Source organism: Coturnix japonica, chromosome 3 (assembly GCF_054131305.1).
Source record: "Coturnix japonica strain WE chromosome 3, WE-NBRP24, whole genome shotgun sequence".
NCBI lineage: Eukaryota > Metazoa > Chordata > Aves > Galliformes > Phasianidae > Coturnix > Coturnix japonica.
This window is the reverse complement of record NC_140665.1, coordinates 11,474,738-11,498,423: the sequence shown is the minus strand read 5'-3', so window position 1 is coordinate 11,498,423 and position 23,686 is coordinate 11,474,738. Positions and strand designations below refer to the sequence as shown.

At 44.6% G+C, this 23,686-nt stretch overlaps 1 protein-coding gene and 1 long non-coding RNA gene across 9 annotated transcripts in view; one reads left to right on the top strand and one right to left on the bottom strand.

Moving 5' to 3' along the window:
* Positions 1-22,371, top strand: part of CAPN13 (calpain 13) — a 34,713-nt gene extending 12,342 nt beyond the window's left edge. For 4 of the 8 annotated variants that reach the window (XM_015856884.3, XM_015856888.2, XM_015856887.3 and 1 more), the window contains exons 6-22: positions 671-845; positions 1,807-1,875; positions 2,387-2,472; positions 3,059-3,133; positions 3,626-3,780; positions 5,041-5,189; positions 7,071-7,231; positions 8,553-8,589; positions 9,956-10,018; positions 10,995-11,052; positions 11,771-11,838; positions 13,274-13,342; positions 13,920-13,998; positions 15,819-15,935; positions 18,710-18,765; positions 19,656-19,707; positions 21,607-22,371. In XM_015856884.3, coding sequence (XP_015712370.1) covers positions 671-845; positions 1,807-1,875; positions 2,387-2,472; positions 3,059-3,133; positions 3,626-3,780; positions 5,041-5,189; positions 7,071-7,231; positions 8,553-8,589; positions 9,956-10,018; positions 10,995-11,052; positions 11,771-11,838; positions 13,274-13,342; positions 13,920-13,998; positions 15,819-15,935; positions 18,710-18,765; positions 19,656-19,682 — 1,444 coding nt within the window. In that variant the 3' untranslated portion in view covers positions 19,683-19,707; positions 21,607-22,371. Of the gene's footprint in view, positions 1-670; positions 846-1,806; positions 1,876-2,386; positions 2,473-3,058; positions 3,134-3,625; positions 3,781-5,040; positions 5,190-7,070; positions 7,232-8,552; positions 8,590-9,955; positions 10,019-10,994; positions 11,053-11,770; positions 11,839-13,273; positions 13,343-13,919; positions 13,999-15,818; positions 15,936-18,709; positions 18,766-19,655; positions 19,750-21,050; positions 21,173-21,606 lie in introns of all 8 variants that reach the window. The other 4 variants (XR_001553763.3, XR_001553765.3, XR_001553764.3 and 1 more) reach the window with 4 other exon arrangements.
* Positions 6,553-21,723, bottom strand: LOC107310852 (uncharacterized). The gene is made up of 3 exons (XR_001553766.3): positions 21,596-21,723; positions 21,338-21,487; positions 6,553-14,030 (listed from the first exon to the last, which is right to left on the bottom strand). It is a non-coding gene; the product is annotated as an uncharacterized LOC107310852 (long non-coding RNA).
* Positions 22,372-23,686: the final 1,315 nt, after the last annotated feature.

Below are 23,686 nucleotides of genomic sequence, written 5' to 3'. Positions count from 1 at the left end.
ACAGTTAGCCACAGACTTCATTTGATTACATACATTAAATACAGTGTGCATAGTGAGGTTTAACAGCATGATCTACCTCTTCTAAATACAATGTGTTCCAGCTTATTTGCTGCCTCTATAAAAAGCGTGTGATAAAGACAGAAGAACTGTGTTGACAACATTAAATTATCGCCCTATCACACCTTAGCAGAGTAATTTGGGAACAATGATGAAAACTTTGTTTCTGTTTTGCACTGGAAATACAGAGAAATAACCTCTATTTTCCAATCGCAAAAGGAATTCTGGTTGTTTTTGTGAAGAGCTGTGACAAAGTGTTACGTAGGAATTAACAGCTCCCCTTCATTTAGCTGAGACATCCATTCGCACTAATTGTGTTTGGCGCCATTCTGGTTCAGAAGAAAGAAACTGAATGCTTCAGGATGAGATTCAACTCGTCCCCCTGAAGTGTGTCTATTGGCACAAGATGCACCATGTATATTTCCCACTATCCATAATGACTCTAGTTGGGTGCTCCAGGTCTGGATGAATACACTGGATGAAGTCCTGGCCCTAATGTCTCTGGCTCTCCCATTTTCACTGCCTGTGTCTGTGTCCATTTCAGAATCCATCACTGTACACTGTTTAATAAAACCACAGTGTAAGGACTGCTGACTTTTTTTTCTATTTTCAGGCTGCTTGGCTCCTACCAGAACTTGCACGGGGGCTACATTTCCGATGCTTTAGTAGACTTCACAGGTGGAGTCCAAATGCAGTTTTCATTAAAGGACCCCCCTCCTGATCTGGAGGACATACTGAAAGCTGCTAGCAAATCTGGATGTCTGATGGGATGTAGCACCTCGGGCCGGGTGAGTCACAAAGCCAGAAGCACACCTTGGTTTGTTATCTTTGCATCGAGTTTACTCATTTGAGTCACAAAAAAAAGGACATTCATAGTTTCACCGTCACAACTTGCGGATGCCTGGTGAGATCTTGGCAGCAGAAAGTAAATAAGGTTATGCAATGCAGAATGTAAAGGCTTTTGGGTAGACGTAGATCATTTGAATGCAGATGTGGATAACAGTTGTGGATAGAGGCAAGATGCGCAGCCCTCTCTGAGGGGCCTGCTTCCCATTTTGACCTTGGTGGAATCAATTAATCAGCTGTCTCTGAGCTGTGTGTGTCTCCTGGCTAATTCCACTGTGACTGACTGCTATCTTCTTGCAGCAGGGCTGATTTTGGTCTTACAGCTTTGCGACTGATTCTAGCAAAGCCAAAATGTGTCTGTCTTCTGTAAGGGGATACTGTTATCATATCGTGATTTGTGGGCTACTGATATTAATGCTGGGAAGCCAGAAAAGATTTTGTGATGTTTTAAGTACTTTTATTAAAAGACTTGACGAGGGCTTATACAGCATGTCAAGGAAGACTGCAAGGCATGTTGCATTGCTTCTGTATTGCCTGGTTTGACAGGACAGAAAGTTTGGCAATTGCAAACCAGTGAAGGACAAACCTCCCAGCTCAGGTGCATAACACTGGGCTGTAGTGAGATGTTGGGGCTCTCATCCTCCCAGCAGCCCAACCCATGTCATGCTGTAGCTGTACCAGCTCTGTACCAATGAACATTTTCAGCTGTGGGAAGACCTGTACTTCTGTTATATTTACTGAGCTGCTCGTAGCTGCAGTCACATTTTGCTGGAGATGGTACATCTGAGATACTGCTGAAATTAAAACTGAGTCTCTCTTTCTCCCATGCCAGTTCTGGGGGTCAATGACCATTCTTTTGCAGTATGGTAGAGAGCTATAAGCTGTATTTTCACTCTTTTGCAGATGAGAAACACAGTATTAAGGAATGGGATTGTACAAGGTCATGCGTACACTGTCACAGGAGCTGTGAAGGTAAGACTGGAGTTGTTCCTGTGTAGTAGTCTTATACTGGTTGTCCACCACAGGGATGTGGAAGGCAGCCATACTGTTGTTCCATTCAGAGTAATTGTAATTAACTCTTGACCATTAGGAGAGATTTCTGAAAGTATTCATATTTTGGGAGATAACAGAGGATCTAGCACAAGGAGAAGAGGATATCAGAATCCTGTAATTGTTCCTGATGAGAAGGTTCTGACTGGCCCTTCCCGGGTTGGGTCTGGAAGGATCCCAAATCCTGTTGGAGAAAGTAGTGGTCTCTTTTAGCTCCCTGCCGCTCATGATATGTGCAGAAAGGAGAAAGAAAGGAGAAAGTACAGAAGGTGCTGTCGTCTTAGATGCCGTTAAACCAGGCTTCCATATACAAAAGATGCATGTATTACCACAGAACTATCGCACAGAAGATCCTGTATTATCACTGAATATCATACTTGTGAGCAGCTGTGACTGAGAGTTGTTTTGTTTTGTTTTCCTTCTGTCTTTACAGATACAATTCAAGAACCACTGGGAACATATAATCAGAGTCTGGAATCCATGGGGCCATGGGGAGTGGAAGGGGCCCTGGAGTGATGGGTATGACCTCGAAACTTCCCATCTCCTAAAGCAAATCACTATTGTATAGGTTTATTTAGAAAGCACCTCTACCTCACACCCATTATAATGAAGCAGACACAATCCAGCTGAGAGAAAACTCATGAAGCATTGCTTCCATATGTACTCATCGCTAAGCCTAGCTCAGGTATACCTTTTTGTTGATGTGTGCATTTTTCCCAGTGGGTAAGCTGCATAGATCAAGTTATTGATTATGTTTATCTTGCATTCAACAGAAAGTACAATCATTGCTTAATTATAAACATGCTGCTTAGAAACAACACATCCGACTGGCTAATGTGCCCTCTGCACACTGATGTGATATCAGCACTTGGAAGCATTAGGGGCAAGGGGCAGAGGCAGGATTTCCCATCCTAGGATGGGTACCCCTAAGCACAGCAAAGGTCGCTATTTGCTGGTCTTGGTTATGAGAATATTAACACAATTCTGTTCCCACATGCAGTTTCCTTACCCCTCTTGATCCCTCTCAATGTGCTGGGCTGGGTAGAGGAATAGACTGGCTGGAAAGAAACTTGTACATCTCACAGCTTTTTGTTCCTATCTGCAGCTCTCCAGAATGGGACTATGTTGAGCCTGAAATTAAGGAAGAGCTCTACAGAAAGAAAAATGATGGAGAATTCTGGTATTTCTCAATCAATCTTTTTGTCTATTAGGCTTTCTCTTTGTGTTTGTTATAAAAGAAGGGTCATTTGGGCATTTGTTTTCTGTGCTCTTAGTGGTGGTTGAGAGTACTCCTTTGTTAGTTGTGAGCAAACAGCAAGTGATTGCAATGGTATCAGAGAAAACAAGGCTTGGAGAGATGAAGCTGGCCAATACAATGCAACAAGCTGATGGGAAGAAAAAGAAGTAGTAGTAGTGAAAATCCGACTTGGTGAGACCTAGTGATTTTGTCACTCTCTCCAAGTGACCAGCTTGAACTTCTTATTTCATGGGGCTCCACATGCATTTAGGGCAGCCCAAATGCCCTAAGATCTAACTTCTCTTGCAAAGTGTCAGCCAGCTTGTCTGCACCCTCTGCCACTGCCCTGTAACCCCATTTTGAAGACACTGAAGGGCTGAATAGGAATATCCAGTTGGTGTCTCAGACTGAAAGGTGCAGCTTTCTCCTTTGCAGGATGTCCTGTGAAAGCTTTCGGGAGCAATTTTCCTGGCTGTATGTATGTAACTGCACTCCAACTTTTCTCGACTTCAGAGATCAGCCCCGCACAGGATGGTCTGTGGACAGACACATCAACCTGCTCGCTACTGGAAGGAACTACTGGTCCTCTGGTAACAAATGCTCCCTGCAGTCACCCAGTCCTCCCCTCCTCTACACCAGTGCTTACACTGAAGCATTCACTATGAGCGCCAGTTAGCAGAAATATTGATTGGTAGTTGTTAATGCCTGCTCTTTCTCATTACAGCACCTATCAGCTAAGAGAAACAGATAGAAAGAAAGCAGCAGCACTGACTGCTGAGTTGGGAGGGGGAGGGAAAGAGGGCTTGTGATTTAGAGATTGTAGGCTGCCTAAATCAGAACGTGCTTGTCTACGTTCTTTCAGCCTGTTGAGGTAGGTGCTACAGGGGACCTCATCAGAAAGTCTGGTCCGGCATATATGTGACTGGTACCCTAGAGAAAGAGGTACTCTGGAATTAAATGGATATGAAATGAAAGAATTGTGCTACAAAGCTCAGTGTTCAAAGGTAGAAAGTCCTTTGACGAGGTAAGACCATGCATTTTATTGGAGTGCCTGAAACACCGCAAAACTCTCTGATCAAAAGAGGTGATTCTACTCTTATACTTAGTGCTGGTGCGGCCTCGCTTTGAGTACTGTGTGTAGTTCTGGGCTCCACAATACAGAAAGGATGTTAAGGTCCTTGAAAGAGCCCTTAGGAAGGCAGCAAAGCTGGTAACAGGGCTAGAAGGCATGTTCTGGGAGGAGAGGTTGAGGACTGTTGTGGAGAAGCTTGCAAGGCCACTCAAATACGTGGCTTCAAGTCTAGGCTGACTTAAGTAGGTGCTGACATCTCAGACCTTTTCCTCCGGTTTCACTTCTTGTCAGGGATGCTTTTTGTTAATTGAACCTTTGGCCTTTTTTTACTGGTCCTCAGCACTGTCTTCTGCATCACAAGCATTAATAGGTAGGAAAAGGATAATACCTTTGGAGCATTTTGTGTTTATCATTGATGTTCTTATGTGATCTCCTAGTCATAGTACTTTTCAGCTCAGCCATCGGGTCAGGACTGAAAATCACTGCTTTCCTGCTTGGGGAAAGTGTGCCATGTAGGTGAAACAGAGGTGGGCGGGGGACAAATCTGCCTGACATTTATGACTTTGCCAGAGATTTCCAAAATTGATTTATGGGCAATTAGTTCAACTCCAGATTCCTCAGCTCCTGCTAATAAGGTAAGGACTTCAGAGCTTTGTTGCATCAAAAGCATTTTGGAGAAGTAATTACCTCTTCTGAGTCTTTATAAGCAAGATCTAACACAAGAGGCTACTACGGGTATATCTGAGTGGCTATTGCTAATCTAATAACACTTCCTCAGCAGGTGCAGGGTCAAAGAACCCTCAATATTTCTTCAAAGTGACAAATCATGACCCCAAATCCTACAACGTGGTCATTTCACTCATACAAAAAAATGCGGAGGGTACGCAGGATGCACAGAAATTGAAGATTGGCTTTTTAATCACCACGGTAAGCATGGTTAAATATCATGCAGAAGCTGTTGTTTGCTCTGTGGCGTATTATACCTGTACATGCAAGTGAAGGATTTAGTTGTCTTTTGGATGAACTGTTGGAGTGGATGTATGGATATCTTCTATATTTAGATAGACCCATCACAAGAAGGGCATGGAGCTGCTGGAGCATGGAGATCCCTGCATACACTAGTATGCTGCATGCCCATCTTGATTAGCCACTCATTTTGATAAAAGGACCTTTGATAGGTTGTCATGGCATAGTTCTAGAGACCATTGGAAAGAGTATTTTGTTTAGTCAGGAAGTAGTTTGGTCTGTTCTCATTTTGTATTTAAAACTTGCTTTGCTTTTCATCTTTCTTTCCCCTCCAGTTGACGCTAAGGTGTTTTCATTTTGTTTTGCTTCCAAGGATGGATGAAATTCAATGAGTGTGTCACTTCTGGCTGATGTGACCTCTGTGAGGTGTCAGCCCCTCAGGCTGAAGTTGACTTTGGCTCCAAGATGCTCCCATGCAGGAGCTGAAGTGCAAAGTCAGAGCAGCTGATTACCAGGGCAATAGGATTTATGTGTAACGCCTTGGTAATGAAGGAAAGATGACCATAGTGCTGCTGCCCCCTCAGTGTATTTCCCATTGTCTACCCTCAGTGCCTGAGAGTAGTCAGAAGTGGCATCTTAGTGTACAAAGTTTAAGACAGGGCTCTTTTCAAAAGAGTGCAATTGCTAAGATTCATGTGGTTCATTCTTCCTCCCTCAAATGCTTTTGCTGCTGTTATTCATCATCAGCATTATTCGTTGTCTGGTATCATTTGAGGCGCATCATGTTGTCATTGTGAAGTAAAGAGTATCATCCATTGGAAGGATGAGAGGGGAATGCAGCACAGGCAAAGATGCAAACCAGAATGGACATAACTGGTAGCTCTTTGAAGCCTTTAATTAGGTATTGATGTGGAGAACTAATACATAGCTGTGAGGGAAGTTTAATGTTGTGTGATAGAGCTAAGCAATGCATAGAGTCTGATTCTTATCTCACACCAGTTTTGACTTCTTTGAGATATTAATCTGCCTCTGCTTTTTACAAGAAGGAATGTAGAATGAGACACAAAAGTAAAAAAAAAAAAAGAGGATTATGCCATTTATTTCTTCACAGTGCTGCCCATTTCTATCTGCTCAATATCTGACCCATAATATTTGGCAGTCTGCATACCTCCCAGCCCACTGTAACAGCAGTCATCTTTATTTTTTCCTCCCAGAATAGCAGTTTTATGCTATTTTTCTCCCAAAGGCATGGCTCATAAATAACTCTGCCATGCTGTACAACCATTCTAAATGGAATTCATACACGCCGAAGTATTTGGGGGAATGTGTTTAGTAAGGGTTTTTTATTATGCTATCTTTACATGTCATCGTAATAATAGTTGTTGCACATTATATTAGTTTCATCTCAGCAAACATACTGGAATAACAGAAGAAAGATGAGAATGCTCTGTTTCCTTGTGACACTTGCTGGAAGGTTTGAGTTGTTATCCTTGAAGCATTGCCATCAAAGCGAGATGCTTAGTGAGCTTCCTGGGTTATGTGAGATCTCAGGAAGGTTTTAGTAAGAGCGTCCTTAATGTTAATTGAATTTCTCTTCAAAACCATGTAAATATATTTTCTTATTTTTTCCCCACTTCTTCCAACTTTTTGTATTACTGATTTGTGCTTGGACAGAGTCTGTCTCCTGTTCAAACTTTCCATGCCTCTGGGAAAGTCAAGGCATATTAGATGCAGTGTAGACTTGAAGAGCAGTGGTAATGTAAGGCTGCTCTGGGTACACTTACTGATATACTTTGATTCCTGGCATGGAAGCTGAGATAACCAGTTATGTTTTTCTTCCAGGAGAACTCCAGAGTTCTGAAACAAGATTTCTCCCTTGTGCGAGACGTGAGCAGCTGCTTTAGTTTGAGCCCAGGAACTTATGCTGTCATTCCTGCTACAACAGAGGGCCGAGAATTTGAGTTTGTCTTACGAATTTTCATAAAGAATCAAGACTACAATGAGTAAGATAATGACAAGTACAACATACAGGGCCCAGATTTGCTGTATGCCAGGATTTAACAATTTAATGTCAAGATAACTGATGTAGCAATTTGCTTGTAATGTACTCTATAAATGTGCTGGGACTACACAGCTAAGTGTTGAGTACCTTGTTAAGGGGGATCATTTGTGTACTGCCAGATGCATAGGTGGCCATTGCAGAACAGGGCAATAGCTCATCAGCAGCCATCAAGGATCCCAGCTTTGGTACAAAGAGCAGCACGAATGAGCAATAATTGTGGAATATGCCCTGCCAGCTTGCAAAGAAATCTCTAATAGAAGGCCTGCAAGCTTCTTTTTCCTAGCAGCCATTATGCAGTTTTGTTTGTTGTGCCAGCTGGACCCTACATGGATCAGGTCCCATTCTGCTCGTTGGCAAAGAAGCAAAAAGCAGTGGAAGACTTTGATCCCTTCAACTAGTCATCAAATACACAGGCTAATAGGGCTCCCCTCCATAAGAGGGCCTTGAAGGATAAGCATGGTGGAAAAATGGTATCCCAGTTCCTGCAAAGGCAGCTTCTATTGCATTTGCGTATAAATATCTGGGTGTGCTTTATTTAAAGAACAAACCCCGGAGCTCAGCATTACTAAATAACCCTTAGGCATCAGATGTGTGATCCCTTTCCTTCAATAAGTTTAACCGTGTGGATGAATGCAGCTCTTATGTCATAGGTCCATATCTTAATAATGAGATTGTTTTCTAGGTTTTGGCCTTTAGTAAAATTGTGTCAGAACCAAATAAGGCAACTCCTTAGTCATGGAAAACAAACATGAGTAGTCTGTGCCATAGGCTAGATTGCTTTCAGTGTGATGATTCATGCACAAGAAGGTTCAGCCCTTGGATGTAGCTGTTTCCAGGAGAGCTTGTGACCCCTACCTTACTAAGCTAGGCAAGGTGAGGCACTCCATGGTCACTGTCTGAGGACTGGTACCTCCTTGTGAGGCCAGACAAGGTTTAGAGATGTCATAGATAACTGGCTTGCCTGATTTCTCTACCAAAAGCACACCTCCAGTGTTAAATATTAAATGCTACTAAATGAGCCTCAGAAGGAATGAAGAACCCCAAATCAGTGTCACCTTTTTTGGGTCTGGATGCTATTTGGTTGTGTAGGGAGGTCCAGGACCAGCATAACGGAACTGTCTGAGCTGGGGCAGTCCAGGGGGCGTGAATGCTGGGCTGGAAGCTGGGTTAACAAACTGGTCGCTGCCTGCCTCCAGTCTGCAGAACAGTGCTGTGGAAAGGCCCATTTTCTCCCAGAGTGATGTGACTCAACTCTTTTCTAGGAACTCAGACACTCAGCTCAACCCAATGCTGCTGATGGTAAGAGTCCTTGAAAACTCATACTGATACTGGTGGTGATAAGCAGGGGGGGAAGCATTTCAAAGACAGTTGATTCTTGCAGTGTCTGTAAAATGGGTGTGCATCCAGGGGAAGAAAGAGGGAGAAACTGATCTAAACTCCACAGCTCAGTGTAGCCATTTGTCGAAGGACTTCATAGCTGAGAGCACAGTTGTACATGCTGTCCCCAGGGGAATGCCTTGTTTTAGTGCCTGTGTCCTATAAAGAATGGGAGTTCATTGAGGTAAGGCACAAAGCAGATTTCTGCAGATTTTTCACCTAGTTATCTTCACAGACATAAGGGAAACTGCACTTCTAATCTGGGTGCACCTCAAGTTCAACCCACATTTCAGCCTGTCCGGCCCCGTTACCATCGAGTTACCATTGGACATTAGGGAAAAAAAAGTCTTCTCAGTGAGAGTGGTGATTCTATGGTTCTGTGATCTATTGCTGGACTTCCTTACTGTGAACTGTGCGTATTGTCAGACCTGGTCCAGTCCATGCTGCTGTGTCACTGGTCATTTACAAAACCCTGCTGCTCAGCAGGCTGTTATTTATAGCAGTGTAAACTCAGTGTGGGTCTGTGAAGCCAAAGGTGCTCCAAGAGAATGGGAAATGGAGTCCTTCCCTTGTGATTCATTTGCCAGCCTGCAATTAAGCCCCATTAGAGAGGTAGCATAAATGGTGGCTTATTATCTCTTCCCACTGACAAGCTGTCAGTTTACTCGGCTGTTGTCATTAGCCAGTGTTTTGACTTTGACAAATTATGGTACCTACAGTTTCTGATCTTATTCAGGCAGTTGGACTTCACTGGTATGAATAAAACTGAAAGTATTAGGGCTTAAGCTCAGTCTTTTTTGGAAACGTTTTAAGTTAAGGATATTTCTCCATATTGGCTCCATAGAGATCTGCAGTTGTTCAGGTACAGTCAAGCCTGCACTGGGGTAAAAGAAGGGAAAAGTCAACGCCTGTTCTATCCTCTTGGTTCACACCCTTCCTGGTGCATCTTCACATGCCCTGAGCCAGTGGTTTCAACTGAAGGCCATCAATAAAGATCTGGCCTGGTATTTATACTCTCACATACTGACTTGCTGAGTTTCACCCCAAGATGTTAGTTGTCTTCCTCAAGCTCCCTCCCAGCTCTGCTAAGTGATAACACCCAAACTATGCTTCTTCCTTCACTGCAGTAGCTTTCTTATTCCGAATCCACTTTACTTTAGGGATGTTAAAACTGAACTTCTACTGTTGATTCTCTAGGCCTTTCCAAAGCATTGTTTGATCTTCAGAGTGCTGCTTCCAATTGTTTTGTAACTGAATTATTTATGTGCGCATTTCTTCTTTGATCCAGGATGTACCAAGACAGATACAGGACAGCTCCTATAAGGCGATCTTCCTAAAGTATGCGAAGCAGGTACAGTGTCTGAAGCATCTTGCTGAAAAATAATAATATATATACATAAAAAAGGCACATGGAGTTGCAAAAAGAAAGCAATCTCCAGGGGTCATACTGATCCATTTAGAAAAATGTTCTTGTGGAAATGTAGCTTCATCTTTAAGGGGGCACCCTGAAAATGGTATTGATTTACCTGCACAAACCCCCCATCAAAACAGGAATTTAGCTGGGACAGATTATCCATCCCCATATTTCAGAGGAGGATTGGAGGTTTTGGACTTGAGTGTGTACTTTTTTTGGCTTTGGTTTCTTTATGTACAGAAAGCAATTAGAAAGCTTTGGGTATTCCCTCCTCTCATCAGCATCATTTTCCATTTGCTTTTGCAGCAGCTGGAAACCAGACATCAGTGAGTGTTTGAGTAATTGATTCCTGCTTTTTCTGAGCCAAACTGTGTGCATTCACAGGAGATGCCTTTAATGGCTTAATAAACCATTATAACAAAACTGCTTGACTTAGGAGAACAAAAAATACAGATAGATCACTGCCAAAAGTTTTTGCACAATGGATCTCTTGCAGTTAATAGTTGTGTCAATGCACTGAGGTGAAAATGAACAGGGGCTGCCCTGCTGAAGCCCTGGCGGTGTTTCAGGCAGGGAGACGTTCTGGTTTGCTGATAGGTCGGGTGGCTCAGAGGGAAGCAGGCAGCTGCTGAGGGGCTGGTGAAGAGGATGTGGATGAAAGGGGCAAGTGCTCCCATCACCACTGAAAACACTCCATGGCAGTGTTGCCTGTGGCTGCCCTGCAGACCCTCCCAGGGAAGGACAGAGAATGGCCCAGCAGTTGGGCTTTGGCATGCTCCCATGCAGGCATGGTCATGCATCCATCTGATAGAGATCCTTCTTAGTTGTCGTGGTGCATGAGTAAAGATATTTGGGGCAAAAGTGAGGCAGGTGTAAACTTTGCTCTCACAGACCTCTCTTTATTCTTCATTAGGGTTCAGCTATTGATGCTTTGCAGTTGCAACAACTTCTTAATGACGTGGTCCTGCAAGGTAAGGTTTTTGCCTTTGGTGCTTCCCTACCCTTAGTCTAGAAGATTTAGTAATATCTTTATGTATTATGTGTGTATATATGTGTGTATATATAAATATACACACACACATACAGCTAAATTACACTTTCCCCTCCCAGTTCAGTACTGGGACAGCCCATGCTTCATAGACCTACACTGTCCTATCCTGACCCCTTGATTCCTCCTTCATTTCCCATGCGTACTCCTTCCTGCTCCATGCCCACCAGTCTGAGAGGGAACTCAGTGCCCAGCTGGACTGCTCCAGCAAGTATCCCAGGGTGCTGTGCCCTCACTGGCCCCTAATTTCCTCTTGCCATGCCCTAAATCCTGCAGAGGCCTCGAGCTGATGTTCAGAACTTCTCACCCTTCCTAACCTGCCCACCTCGAAAACAGCAGGAGATGGTCTCACACACAGCTCAGTCCTTATTCCAAGAGCCTCCTGCTTCCATCAGGGGGTAGGTGGGTCAAGATGGTGCAGAACAGCTACCTGCGAGCACCAAATGGGAAAAGAGGTAACAGGGGTGTTCAGGATGGGTCAGACTCCTTCAGTGGACCTCAACCCTTGTTGCTGTTTGAGAACCTTGAGCTAGATCTGGGGTTGTGAAGGTATATAAGCCTTCAGACTGGCGTCCCGCAGTGGTGATCTGCATGTAGGGCTTGCTCTTGCTGATTCTGTCTTGTTTTGTCAATCCTTGCAGATGAAATGGCCAGCCTGGGAGGAGAGTTCAGCTTTGATTCATGTCGAGCCATTTTAGCTCTGATGGATGTATCCTTTCAGCAAAAGCAATAAAATTCCCCAGTGTTGCTCATCCTTGCCTTGAGTTATGGCTGAGATGAGCATCCCAGTGTGAGAACCTGCAAGTAAATATTAGCCATATTCCTCAGTAAATAGCTACCACAGCCAATATGCAGGACTTTGCTATGCATGCCCTAGCTCTGGGAGCATCTCTGCTGGAAGGTGAGAGTCAACCTCTGTGTTCATGCCTTCCACAAGCAACAAATTCCTTTGCTCTCATTTTCCACTCTGTGGGGCCCAGGGCTTTGCTAAGCTTCACCATTAGATGCAGGCCCCAGGCACAGCTTGGTGCAGCCACAGCAGCCCATGATGTCAGCTGTCACTGCTTGCCAGCAGAGCTGCGGTAAGGGAAAGCACCATCTCTGCCCAGTCACAGCCACGTGTCTGAGACTGGCAGGCCATTTATCCTTCCCAATGTGCCATCCCTATTTAGATGGATCCACAGTCATTTTATTGTTAACAACACCGGAAATACATTGCTGGCCATTGTAGAACAAGACGGCTCCTTGATGAAAACATAAATCCTCCCTTGTGTGTTTTCTCCCAATTGCTAGCTCGCCATCTCTTTCCTTCCATGCCTTGGAATAACTTTGAGACGTTTTCAGATCTTTAGAAACTGACAGAGAATGAATGAAAACACCATGCAATCCCTCTCTTCCCAGCTTTCTCCATCTTGCAAGCAAACGAGGTTTTTCCCCCTTTCCAAAGCGACCCCTAGGCTAAGTGGGCACTGTGAATGCATGGCATGTGCAAGCAGCTGACAAAACCACTGCTCTGCTTTGATTCAAGGTGGATTTTTCATTCTCTGGGTTGCATACAGCCCACGTACAGTGTTACCTATCCTGGCCTTCAAAAATAACAGCTTTTTTTCAGTCAGGTTTCACTTGTGGGCTCATGTAGCTTGTAGTGAAGTGCTTTCTTGCTTGAAGCATCTCCATGGCTTCTGAGAACAGGCATCAGGATCTGCTCTATGTGCTCTTTGCTCCTTCACTGCCTCTTCTCCCAGAAGGATCCAGCCAGAGCTGGTCTCATGGTGTCTCATGCACAAGAGCACATGTGGGCTGGAGCATGAGGTTCTGCTCCTCCTCAGTAGTTGCTGTGCTCAGAGGTTCAATGTCAGCTGCAGAGATTGCTACAGGAACCCTTGTGGTTAAAGACACCACAAAAATAGAAACCTTTTGTTGTTTGTAAGCATAGATATGAGCAGCTGCACAAATTGCCAGAAAAGGCAAATTTAACTCTGAGAATAATTGGGATCAGAAAAGATCTTGTTGCTTTGCATTTAGAAGGACAAACAGAAAAGGCTGCAGCTTAAGGCTCCCTTTACGTGAAGGCAGCATCATCAGCAATGAAGGCATTGCCAGGTTCAGCTCATTAACTGCTTGATTCTTAACTAAACACACAGCTCAATTCAAATGGACAACTCACGCTGCAGGAGTTTGGGAGCCTCTGGCGAAGTGTCACCAAGTACATGGTATATGGGGTTGTTCTCTCTTCCCTGACACCCTGCCCTGAGTTCAGGCAGCTCCCCTGAGTCAGGTCCTTCTTCCTCCAGTCTTACTGCAGAAGGGGAAGATTCCTTGAAGCCTCTGAGATGGACAGGCTGTGCTTTGTTTTGTCCCTCTCAAGGCAGTCTGTGGCCACTTAGGACAGTGGGGTGCCAGTTCCCTGCTGGGTAGCAATGTGTTTCCCATTGACAGCACCTCAGGTTTGTTGGGAAGGATGGCATTCTGGGGCATAGGGACTCCAGCAGATTTAATGTATTACAGACATTGTGTTTTTTGACAGTAGAAGTATGAGTATTCCTATTGTTACCTGTGCACATAAACCTGGAAAGTGAGCAAAAAGGCTTCAACCCACCCCAAAGTGGAATTTTTTTATGCCATAATATATTGACTGAGCCTTCTGGAAGTGTTCTGTCTTGTTGTGGTCAGCCTATCCTACCTGTTGACTTCCTTGCAGTGAATTTATTAAGGAAGGAAAGAATCCTACCCAATTAGATGTAGCAATACATTTGGAGACCTGAAATCTGCCTTTCTGCTGTTTTTCAGGATCTCTTCAGGAGGGAAGACAAAAACCATTCTGGATTTCTTGATGTATCTGAACTGAAGAGTGCAATACAGGCAGCAGGTATGTCCAGGTGCGCTGAGCAGCTCCTGTCCCTGCAAAAAAGGGTGAAAAGAAGAAAGGGCTTCAGGACTAAAGCAGTTTGGAGTGCACAGAAGTGCCAGTTAGATTCCCCCTGCTTACAATACTGCGTTGTTGCAGGGCACTGAGACAGAAAGCTCATTTTGCACAGAAATCTTTGCTGCATGTCTCTGTGCCCACCTGCCCCCACCCACACAGGAGCATTCGCCCTTCAAATCACAGCAAAGGAAACAGCAGAGATGCAGAGAAGCACAGCCTGCAGGGTCTCTCTAAGTCATAGACCAAACACACAGGCGGGGAAAGGAGCAGGGAGCTCACACATAATCCAATTCCTGCAGTTTCTCACGGAGGCAGTGACTAAGTCTATTATGGAAAGCCACAGTGACAGGCATTTATTTAGTTTGCACTGACCTCTGTTGGCTACTCAAATGCTGAAACTTGCAGTGAGTGCATAGTGCCCCTTTGCACAAAGAAGGCGTTACTGCTGGCTTATCTCTCCAGAGACTTTGTGCATAAAATATAACTCACAGACAGCAAACCTGCTGGTACAGCAGAGAAGCTCCCATTTGTGTACTTGGGAGCTTGGAGTGGGTGCAGTCCCTGGGAGGAACACAGTGAAGAAGCACTGTCCATTGGAATCATCAGATCCTAATGGATGCATAACTTTTTTGTTGCTGTTGGGTAAGCAGAGCATTTGCTAAGTCTGAGCAGTGCAGCACTAATGTGCCAAATGTCAGTGAAGAAGCTGCCCGGTCACTTCTGCTAGAGCATGAACTGGGAGAAGTGGTAGCCAAAATGGTGCAGCTATTGGAAGGGATAAGCACAAGTGTATTTCCATTACGTAACTATTGGACATTGTATGTGCGATTCCTGCTGGAGACCTCCAGCAAAACAGGGTTTGTCATCATTCTACCCATCTCCATCAGTTGCATCACCCCCCATAAAGCTGTGGAGAAACCATCCCCTTCTTCTCTGCCTGCTCAGCTAATTTGGCTTCATTACAAGTTCATCTGAAACCAAAAAGTCTAGAATTGGTTGGTAAAAGGGGGAAAGGCACTTGCTACTGAGATGGTAAAAAAAAACATGGGGGTGAGCAAATGAGACTTTCTGGAGTCACAAAGAACACATTAACCTGAAGCTATCAGTGCATAACATTTTTATTTAGTAAATCAGCTTTTAAACCAAAAAAATATTTAAATCATGTCTTAGGTAGCCAGCATGTTTAGGGCGGTTTTATTTAACTTACAAAAGAATCATTCTAATAGGCAACTTCTGTTCATTCAGTTGAATACTGATTTCCATCCAAATAGACTGTGACACAAATACTGAATAATCAGCTAATAATAAAAAAAAAATGAAATGCACCTTTCACCATTTTCTGATATAAGAGAAAATGTAAAAATTAAGAATCCTGGGCATGCTGTACTTAATAATAGCAGTACGCCCTATTCCAGCTTAGCAGGAAATGCCGGTGGTATTGTGAGTGCTACGCTCCGACTTGAGCAGTTATGCACCGTAGAAAAGAAAATCACCATTTATTAAAGAAAATAGAAGCTAAAAATGCAAAGCAAGACAACCCTAGAATCTTTAATTCTGCAATAACCACAATTGGTGTGATGAGAAGGGCTTGGATTCCCCACCGCCCTGCCCCAGTTCTTGGTACCACAGCTGGGGGAAGGCATGTTGCTGTGCGGCGGCCCAAAGGGCACCCAGTCTGACAGAGAGGAGGGTTTATCTGTGGGAGCACGAGGCCAACGGGGCCAATCTGTCACCCTCACATGCTGTCCTGCTCTCCCCCACAGGCCTGCCCGTCAATGAGCAGATCCTGCGCCTGATGACCCTGCGCTACGGCGACGTGTACAGGAGAATGGGCTTTGCTGACTTTGTGAGCTGCATGCTGCGCCTCGAAACCATGACCTGTGAGTCCTGGAGCTTTATCACAGGGTGCCTGCAAAGCCAGGCTGACAGCAAGAGGCAAGGGGGAAACTGCCAGACGCCATAATACAGGTTTCTGGAACTCCATGGGCCAAAAGACTAGGCCCAGCCATCCCTTTGGGCTTAGGCTTATCCTGAGAACTCCCGTGCATGAAGGCAGACTAAGTTTGCATTACAGCTTCCTCCAGGTGGCATTGCCCATATGCCAGGAGGGAGACTGCATTCATTCATGCCCAATGAGGAGAAATGAGGGAACTGTTCAGGTTGGAAAGACCTCTAAGATCATCTGGTCCAACCATCAACCCATGCCTGTGACCACTCTAGACCATATGTGCCACGGTTCTTGAACACCTCCAGGGATGATGACTCCACCACCACCCTGGGCAGCCCATGTCCCACTGCCTCACTTTCTGAGAAATTTGTTCCTAATACCCAACTTGAACATCCCCTGCTGCAACTTGAGGCCACTATCTCTCATGCTATCACTCTTACCTGGGAGAAGAGACCAGATCCTGCCTTCCTACAACCTCATGTCAGGCAGCTGTGGAGAGCCATAAGATCTCCTCTGAGCCTCCTCTGAAATGGAAGGCTTTCTCTCTTTTACATTTCTATTCTTTTAACTAGAGACAGATTTCCTCTGTCTTCAGCACAGTTCTCCCAAAGTTTTGGTAAGGAGAAGGTGTGAGACCCTTCTCAGTGGAAAAACAAATGCATTTCCTCTGTTGTGTCTTTGTATTGTCTGGCAAGGAAGGGAGTGACTGTAAACAAAAGTGCCTACAATTAAAGGATATTCTGTTTTATAAAAGCATAGTTTTTACTGCTATAATTATAAGCATTTTGACTGGGAAATAGCAGTAGTTAAAGGAATCCAGCAATTGTAACCCATGTGCTAGAACACCGCTACAGCAATTTAGTTCATCTTTGGAGCGAGCTGTGTTTCAGCAGCATGTGGAGATAGGGGGTTAATTTTTCACCCATGTTTAGCACTGATCCGTCAGCAGATCTGCCTGGGTGATGACACCGCCTAAAATTCCTTTTCAGCAGAACACAGAAGCAGCTCAGATAGTCGGAGCATGTCCCGATCGTAATGCTTCCACTGCAAACACACCTCTTAAACATCTTTATTTCTACGATTATGTCACTTACTGTAGCTGGGAATTCTTATGCCTATTGCAGAACCGTAGCAATTTCTTTTTCATCATAAAAGATGTCCTTTTAAATTTTAAGTGCCAGTGTAAAGACAACTCCTTTAAATCCATTTGGACGAGAACCTTTAAAATTTTCATTGCCTCCTGTAATGAGTGTCTAAAGATGCTCTCGAGCCTTTCAGTTATCACTTTACAGAGGGTTTAATGTGTAATGCATATTCCAAATCTTTTCAATTCACTGTAAGATTTTGAGAGGAGTGGATACAGGAGCCAAGTGGAATGGATATGGGAGCCAAGTGGAAAGAAAAGACGTTCCACCTTTATGGGGATGTGAATGCAGCAGTGGAGACAAATCTGTCTCACTGAATCATTACTCATCCTTTCAGGATCGTCAGAGATGAGACCCAAACCAAAAGCAACAGCTTCTTTGCAAATTCTATTTAACTGGAGGTAATGAAGCAGAAAAGGGGCGCTTCTGCTCAGAGAAGGCAACTTCAGCACTGCATTTTTTTTTCCTAGAAAGACTGCTGAACATAAGCTGCCCTGCAAACACAGCGTTGCCAAGGAGCTGGGTGCGATATGGGCATTTCTTTGTTCTATGTACTTTCTTCAAAGCAGTAAAGGATGGCTGTTCTATGTTATGCCGGCTTTCCTCCCTCCCTTCTTTCTGCTCTGGGTTGTATAGGTAGCTCTAGTTGTCTGTGAGCCCAAGATGCCTTCTTGTCCTGAGGGGCTGATGAGCAGTGGGGCCCTGTGCCCTGTTCCTATGCTCTCCCAGCAACCTTCCATTTCTCTAAAGCTGGGTATGTTTTGAAGTAGGCTCCTAGAGCAATGTTTCATTCAAGCACAGGCAAGCTTAGATTTGTTTTAACTTTTCATTCCTGTTTATAACAGCGAATTTCTAAGAGAAAAGTAATCTCGAAATAAATAGGGGCTCATAATGCCGTGTTTTCGTTTCATCCAAACACTTGGGTTTGCAAACGCTGCTCGTAGACAAACTGAAATAGAAATGCGCTTTTAGAACATCAGTGTTTGAATGAATTCAAATTTTCTGATGGCAAAGGGTTCTGTCAGAAAACTTTAAGCAACGTTAATTTCAAACTCGAGATGAATAACAGCAGCATCTGCATTTCTATTCCCTGGAAGAACCTCGTAAGGCATACTAATGACATCAAGAGAATCGTTTTCCTCGGGGTACATTGTAATCACTCACTGAAAGGGAGGATGGAAAAGGACCAACGCAAGTTTCCCTGGGGGGAGATGTTTCATTAGTCTGCTGTTCTCTGTCATCCTTCAGGCAGGAGGTTCTACTGAAACAAAACACGGGAGGAGATGAAGCAGTCACATGGAGCGCTCCTGTTCCTATATTTCTGCTTAATTCTGGACGTGTGGTTAAGATGCTTTCCTTGCTGTGATGCAAGGGCTGAGGAAGAGGGGGTACCCAGCACAGAAATATGGCATGGCCAGACAGGACAGTGCATGTGGACACCTGAGCAAAGCAGAGTATTCCAACAAGAGGACCACAGCTCTGCTCCAGGCCTTATTTTGCAGTTTGTGTTGCGTTCTTGCTTCCTCCTCCTGAAATAAGATTTTCTTTGTTCTACTCCTAGATGCATTTCAAAACTTAGCCAAAGATGGACCGCAAGTTTTGATGACGATGATGGAGGTAAGGGTGCTCCTTCCTTCTCTCCAGCTCCACAGCAGGACCATAGAGTTAAGTTAGCAGGAGGATGATACTAAGGGTGCTGTGTCAGTGCCGTGGGTGTTGCCAGGAGCTTTGCTGTGGCATGGGTTTTAGTTGGCTGGGTGTGCATGATGGAACCCAAAAGGTATTACCTGGGGCTCTCTATTCACACAGCCTTAGTGGTATGAGGACAGCTCAGTGGTGGCCATCCACATCCAAAACACTGTGCCTTCCTGTGCGCTCCCAGCTCTGTCATTGGTGGAAATAATACTTGTAGTGGCTTTGAGGGAATGACAAAAACAAAAACAGAATCCATGCCTCGTTTCATGCTGCCCCATCTGTTAGTTCTGGACTGCAAAACATCTTGCTTTTATGAAAGAAAGATCAGACAAATGCTTGCTGCTGCTGTTTGTCTTACAAAGCGCAGCCTAGATAGCTAGCTGAATGGGGATATATTGAGCTTTTCATCAGCCAATCTGAAGCAAAAATCCCGCTGTGCTCTATAGTGATGTGCCTGAGTGCTGCATTTTATCAGTCTGGAAGCTATTTTTTTCTGACAAAACAGTGTTTAAAAGGTTTTATTAAAAGGATAACCACATTCCTGGAGCCTGCTACCTCTTCTGCTTGCAGCCATGCAGGTGCCATCCTTTCCCAGCAATTGCTCCCACTGCAGCTGCTGCAGTAATTTGTCATGGAAAGTAACATATGGAAGGTGTTTCTGGGTCTGAATTGTAGCAAGAGAAAAAGACAGCTTTATAACCCCTTAACTGTTCAGTGCAGGACAAAAGGACCACAGTGGCTGGGTGTGAAGGTACTGAGACAGAAGACTTAGTGCAACATCACTATCTAAAAGTGCCTTTTCCTTTTTACAGTGGCTGACTCTTGTCATGTACATCTGAAGAGTTGTCAGAGCTCAATGCACTGGTGAGAAATCTCCTTAGTACTGTACACACTGAGAAGAAAGGGGTAGGTGCCCTTACTTTGGCCATAGGGAACACGAGTGGGGGGGCTTTACAGACAGCTCATCCTGGGCTATGGTTGGATTTGAGAGGAAGGAGAAAGGTGAGAGCTGCAGTTTGAGGGTGCTGGGGGAGGAACTGCGATGGCATCTGAGGGCTGCAAAGGGAACTGGATGGCAATTGGACGTATGGCATTTTTCCTTGGGGAATTGCTGATGGCACTATAGGTTGCTCAGACTGCCAATGGCTCAGTTAACCACAAGACCTCTCTCTCCACCTGAGGTGACACGTTCACAATAGATCAATTAGTAAAACTTAGCTTTTTTGTCTGCCTCTGAGGCGTGAAATTGCTCCCTCTTATTCCTCTTGCCTAGAAGTGGCAAATTTAAAACCAACTAGAGTGTAGGAATGTGATCTTTTAGTCAGTTTGATAGCCTGTTTTTAACTGTGTTACATAATTTAGTTTACTTTTGAATGACAATCTCCAGCTTGACGCTTCCTCCCTCCACGTCAGGCCTGTAGAGAAGCATTAAGTGCCCTCAAAGTTTGTTTAAATCTTCTGGCTTTGCTAGTTGGTTCTAGAGAAGGGCTGTTCCTTTCCTACACAACTTGCCCCATCAATAAACCACCTTAGCCATCATACTTTAGCTAATCCACTGGGATGCAGCTGTTCCCAATTGCAATGGTAAAGCGTTAGTGCTTGTTCCAAACAGCTAGCACTGAGGAGAAAACAGATGAAAATCAATCTATAGAGAAAGAGCACAGTGAAGAACCAGAAGTGCCTGGCTGATGTGCTGAGGTTGGACCCAGAAAATAAACTGTTCACCTTTGGACAAAGTCACACACTTGCCTTATCAACCCTGTTCAAAATCTGAATGGAAAAAAAACCAACAACCAAAACCAAACCCAGGATCTTCATTGGAATTCAGAGACTGCATCCGTGTGAGGCTTTCTATAGACAGATTTTGTGATCATAAATAATACATAAACAGAACGTCTGGTATCTTACATCCTGTTTCTGAAGGCAGTTGACTTTGGATGCTAGCTTCAATGAGAAATTAGAAGGGGAAATACATAATAAATCCCAGTCCCTGGGGAGGCAGAGAGGTGGATTCAGACCCGAGGCTCTGTGCCTTTCACTCTTGGCTCCAGGACAATGTCCATGTCCAGCTGCTCCCCTGCCTTGGCTGCTAATTGCAGCTGCTGTGCTCAGCTGCAGCAGGAGCTGGGCCTCACTGCTCAGCGCTGTGATGCTTTCATCCCTCAAGTGTGCTTGTAGTTATTTACCTGAAGGTTTGCCCTTTGCAGACTTGCCTCGGACAGCACACCGTCCCTTTGTCAACAAAGCTGTATTTTGGTGCATTCATGCTGGGTAGAAACAGGTTATTAACAACACAGAACCCACCCCTTGCACCACACGGTGCTATTAGGTAAATCTGAGACTAGAAGGATCTCACTTTGGGGATTAAGTTGCTTAAATTACTGTCTGCAAATGATATTCATAGTCTATTTAGTCTCCTTTTCTCCTTTCATGAATCATTCATAAACCGATCAAAACTTCTGCAAATAGATCATTAATCATAATTTTCACTTACCAGTTTTGAATGAAATTCTGCCTGTAGGGTGTTTGTAAGCTTTCACTTCAGCAGTTCCCCTCTTGCTTGCAAATGGTGATTGGGCAGCAACAGCACGAGCCCCTCAGAGGACAGAAACTCTTCCAACTACAGCTGGATAAATCATGAGTACTGCAGAACAACACATGTGGATTGTGTCATTAAAATTCTGATGTGCAAAATAATCCCTATGATTCCCAAGGCCTGACCTCCAGCTGCCTGTGTTCTGAGTCTCTTTACCTCTCTTTCAGGTGGCTTTTCTCCTCTTCGGTACGAGGCACGTCCAGGTCATCCCATTCAACATCCATCCACCGGGCTCTAGAAGAAGCAAGCACTGGAAGCGTGAAGCTGTGTTTTCTTATTTGCTTATGTGTCACAGTACTTAAAACTGAAAGATAACTGTAACTTATGGGTAACCCCCACACAAACTTCACCTCCATTCCTTTAGCACAATGGTAAAAGTGATCTGGTGTTCCATTCTGCTCATTACTGGGGCCATCCTGGCATTTTTCAGGCAGTGGGGATATCCCCTTTTGTAGCACCCTGAGGAAATGTTATAGAGCCTTCCCAGCTCCCTTCCCCATAGGACAAACTGTGCCACGTGAGGCTGATGCTCATTAAACAAGGAACATAGCCGTTCACTTTAGGAAATAGCATTTCCTTGTTTTATACGTCATATATTAGATTCAGTGCTATTCAGCACCAAATGCCAAGCTGCTGCAGAAACACCTCTGAATTGAAGCCGGTTGTGTGAGAAGAAAGATCACTGTGCAAATAACAATGTGTGTTTGAAAGGAATGCATTTTGGAAAGGAGATGGGGGATCTCTTTTAATGTGCATTTAATAGAAGTGAGTGCTAAGGAAGGCAGACGTCAGCACTCATCTCAGCTGCTCGGAGGTGGAAGCATGACATTGCGGACACTTCTTCATAGATGGCAGATGTTTTCTAAAGCCCAAGTTCAGAGTATGGGATAGAGGAATTCAATTTCCATTAAATCACAACAGGAAAAAAATCACTTCTGCTTTTCTGGTGCAATTTCACTTGTTCCAGCTGGGAGGGGGGATGTGCTGTTGGGCACTGAATGGCTCAAGACAGTTTGTTGTCCATGCAGGCACCCCAGGATGTGCCCACAGTGCTGCTGGGCCAACAGTGGCCACATTCCCAGTGACCAGTGTTAGAAACATTCAAGAGTTGCTCATAAAAGTATAATTTTCCATATGAATAGACTGAGGTGGTGATTTTGTGAGAGACGTGAAGCACAAACATCTGGATGTTTCAGTATAATAATGTGTTTCTGCCATACCACTAATGAAGAAGAGCTGCCATTAGGCACCTGTGGCTTTCAAGACACTGTGGGTGAATTGGTTCTGTTGTCTCGGTGGGGGAGCTGAGGTGTAGAAGAGTTATTTCTTTTTCTTTGTCGATAGCAGAGCAAAAAAAGGGTAGGATTGCTGGAATCCCCATTTAATTTTGACTGAACAACTGGAGAGCCTGTAGGAAGGCCTAAGGCTCAACCGTATTGATAGGGAGGGACAAGGTTAGTGGGGATGGTGGTTGGACGCTGTGATCTCAGAGGTCTTTTCCAGCCTTAATATTCTATGATCCACTGTCTGGAGAAACAAGCGAGCTCCTTAAGGTCTTCCTGGACAAAACCCCACAACCAAAGACATACAGGCCCTCAGCCAGTTGGAGTTTCTGGACCAAAGCACCTGAATGAAACTTTTTCTCCTTTTCAAGGGCTGGGTTGGAGAAGAACCCTTGAGAAAGAGCACAGCTGTAAACCCCCCTCCACTCCTGATAGGGAAGCCCTCCCATGAGCGTAATCTCACGTCAACTTGTGATTTAAGGCGTGTGTTTTAACGACTCAATTATTAGGGAAATATCTTTCATTTAATCTCTTCATTCCTCTTCAAAACTCGTTTATCCTGTTCTCACCTCTGGGACGTTTAAGCACGTGCAGTTCAGCTGAGCAGGAAGGGGCTGTTAAAGGAAGGGGCTGCTTGCCCACCCCTGCTGTTGGCACGCAGCGGAGCCTCCCGCAGTCCCAGGCACGGGCTGCAGGTGGCACGCTTGATCTGCAGACTCTTTTCGAGGTTTTCCGAAGCAGCAAAGCCGAGGCATCTCCGTGGAGCATCCAGCAGGTGGGCCTCGAGATGCGGGGTGTGGAGAACAGCACTGAAAAGCTTCAGCTGAGGACTAACCTCGAGGCTTCCACCATCCCTCAGGTACCTCTTAGGAACGAAAGCATTTGATGCGGTGCCTTTCTCAAAACCTCTCTTCCCTTTGAGGAAAAGCATTTATTTTCCCCTTTTTAATGGCTTAGATGGCAG